General features: G+C 31.6%; 1 protein-coding gene across 1 annotated transcript; it reads left to right on the plus strand.

Annotated features, from left to right (window-relative positions):
- Positions 1-1,829: 1,829 nt before the first annotated feature.
- Positions 1,830-2,477, plus strand: LOC136076124 (piggyBac transposable element-derived protein 2-like). The gene has a single exon (XM_065789593.1). It carries the CDS (start codon positions 1,830-1,832, stop codon positions 2,475-2,477), a length of 648 nt encoding a protein of 215 aa, XP_065645665.1.
- The last annotated feature ends 423 nt before the right edge of the window (positions 2,478-2,900 follow it).

Here is a 2,900-nt window from a genome sequence, read left to right on the forward strand (position 1 = left end):
AAATTACCTAATCTTATAATCAATAAAACATTTATTAAAAGGGAACCAATCGTTAATTTTTTAGGAGTAATACTAGATGAAAATTTGTCATGGAAACCACATATAAAATAAAATCTCAATAAATATTTCCATATTATATAAAACTAAACCATATCTTAACACTGCTTCCTTAAAAAAAATATACTTTTCATTTATTCATAGTTTTATCTCGTACTGTAATATTGTATGGGGTAGTACTAATTATAGTAAATTAAAAAAACTTTATAGTAAGCAAAAACACGCATGCAGGATTGTATTTGGTGCACACAGAACTTTTCATTGCGAACCTCTTTTAAGGAAGCTTGGTGCCCTAAGTATCTATAAACTTAATATACACCAGGTTCTACAATTCATGTTTAAAATAAAACGTGGGCTTTCTCCTATTGTGTTTCAGTCTTACTTTAGTGAAATCTCGCACAAGTATCCTACTAAATTTTCAATTAACAACTTCATTGTACCAAAAACTAATTTAAAACTAGGTTCTTACCAAATTCAATATCGTGGACCGTTTCTGTGGAAACATTTTTTTAAATTTATTACAAAAAAAAATAATATTCAAAACATCTCTTTGGAACAATTCAGGAAAGAATCTAAGAGTCTCTTATTGCAAAATGACCTTGATTTAAAATATCTCTTTTAAAATAAATAATATAAATTATCTAAAAAATAGTTATTGACACTACTTCTCTTTTGTTGCTGTTTTATTTATATTTAACTTTTGTTAATTTTTGATATATTGCATTATATTTCAACACTTATATTTATATTGTAACTAACGTCTAAAATGCTTATTATGTACTTTGCTACTTTTCTTTTTTTATATATAAGCTGACGATTTTTTTTCAATGTAAATGGGGCTCGATGATAAGACAGTTTATGTCTTCTGCTTGCTCCAGCTCTCTTATTTATTAACACGATTTATTTCATTGTAAATTTTAATATACGGCAAATATATATTAAAAAAAAAAAAATTCCCAACATTTTTTTCTATATCGATTTATTTTCAATATTTTCTAAAAGTACTTACTATAAACGTAGGCAACCTGCGTATGTATAACTATGCTTTAAATTATTAGAATAGTCTTCTATAAAAGTACAATTTTCTTTTATTTTTAGGCAAACAAGTTAGGGATACTATGGCATCTTTCAATTCAAAACTCTTTTACGGAAGGAGGAAAAGAGTTGCTGCGCCAATTCCAGTTGACTCTGATCCTGATGACAGCTCATCCTCTGATGAATCAGAAAATGAAGCTGAACCAAAAATTCTTTTGAAGCGTTAGAACAAGATTCAGAATCTTCCGGTAAGCATAAATTAATTTACTTCAATGACACAAATTAATTAATTTCCACATTATTTACCTATCATAGGCTTATTTCTGAATATAGAAATATTTACTTATAAATGGCATTTTTTTCTGTGTAGATGATTCAGAAGTTACAGAAGAAAGTGAAACCGAAGATCCAGATGAACCTGATGAACAAAATAGTCCCACTGCGGCTGCCACATCGAATGGTCCTAGAGGTAATCGTAATAAAAAAAGACCCCAAATTTGGAGAAGAAAGGATCCAGATGAAATACCCACTATCAATGTTCCATTCACTGGAAAACTATATGAAGGTCAGCCTGTAAAAGAACCAATTCAATATTTTTGTGATATATTGGATGATAAAATTTTATCAAACATTGTTGTAGAGTCAAATCGTAATGTGATATAAATAGGCCTCTAGATGTAAATGAAAAGGAAATTGAGCAGTTCTTTGGAGTAATTTTATTGATGTGTATTGTAAAAATGAGTTGTAGTCGAATGTATTGGGATAGAGAGATGCGTTACGATAAAGTAGCAGATGTCATGAGTCGTAGGAGATTTGAAACAATAAAAAAAAATCTTCATGTGGTCGATAATGAGAAACGTCCTGAAAACTGCTCAGCTAAACTTTTTAAAATTAGGCCTTTAGCTGATGCATTGAATGCAAACTTCTCAAAAATGGTTCCAGGGGAACATTTTTCTTGTGATGAACAAATTGTGCCTTTCAAAGGTAAATCGGGGCTCAAACAGTATAATCAAAAGAAGCCTAAGAAGTGGAGCTATAAAATATTTGTGTTATGCGGGGTAGATAGACTAATCAATAATTTTGAGATTTATGATGGGGCTATACAAACTTGTCCTGGTCAACCTGATATTATGTCATCAGGAAATATTGTACTGAGACTTCTTCAAAACATTCCTAGGAATGTAGGACACAAAATATATTGTGACAATTGGTTCACAGGTATGAATCTTGTATCAATTTGTGAAAAAGAAGGTATTCATTATGTTGGCACAGCTCGGTTGAATAGATTACCTAGTTGCAATGTATCAAATGATAAGGAACTCAAAAAGAAAGGGAGAGGTGCGTCTGTTATTCATACAACTCTCTTCAATGATGCTGAGGTGTGAGCAATAAAGTGGTATGATGACCGTGGGGTAATGTTAGTTTCTACTTATGCTGGTATAGCACCCCTTGGCAAAATAAGTCGTTATGACAGAGTGACTAAAAGAAGAACTGATGTTGATTGTCCGGATGTTGTGAAATTTTACAAGTGTATGGGAGGGGTGGACCTGCTAGACATGCTCATTGCCCTTTATAGAAATCCAGTACGATCAAAGAAATGGTATCATCGGATAATTTTTCATTTACTTGACACCATAGTCGTTCAAGCATGGAACACATACAGGCGAGACGCAAGACTTAGCGGAATAACGGATCCTAGAAAGATTATAAAACTTCAAACATTTAAATATCAAATAGCCCTGTGTCTTACTCGTGAAAACAAAGTTCCAACCAAGCGAGGTAGACCATCAATTGATGTTAATGAGCTT

This window comes from Hydra vulgaris, chromosome 02 (assembly GCF_038396675.1).
Source record: "Hydra vulgaris chromosome 02, alternate assembly HydraT2T_AEP".
In the NCBI taxonomy this organism is placed as follows: domain Eukaryota; kingdom Metazoa; phylum Cnidaria; class Hydrozoa; order Anthoathecata; family Hydridae; genus Hydra; species Hydra vulgaris.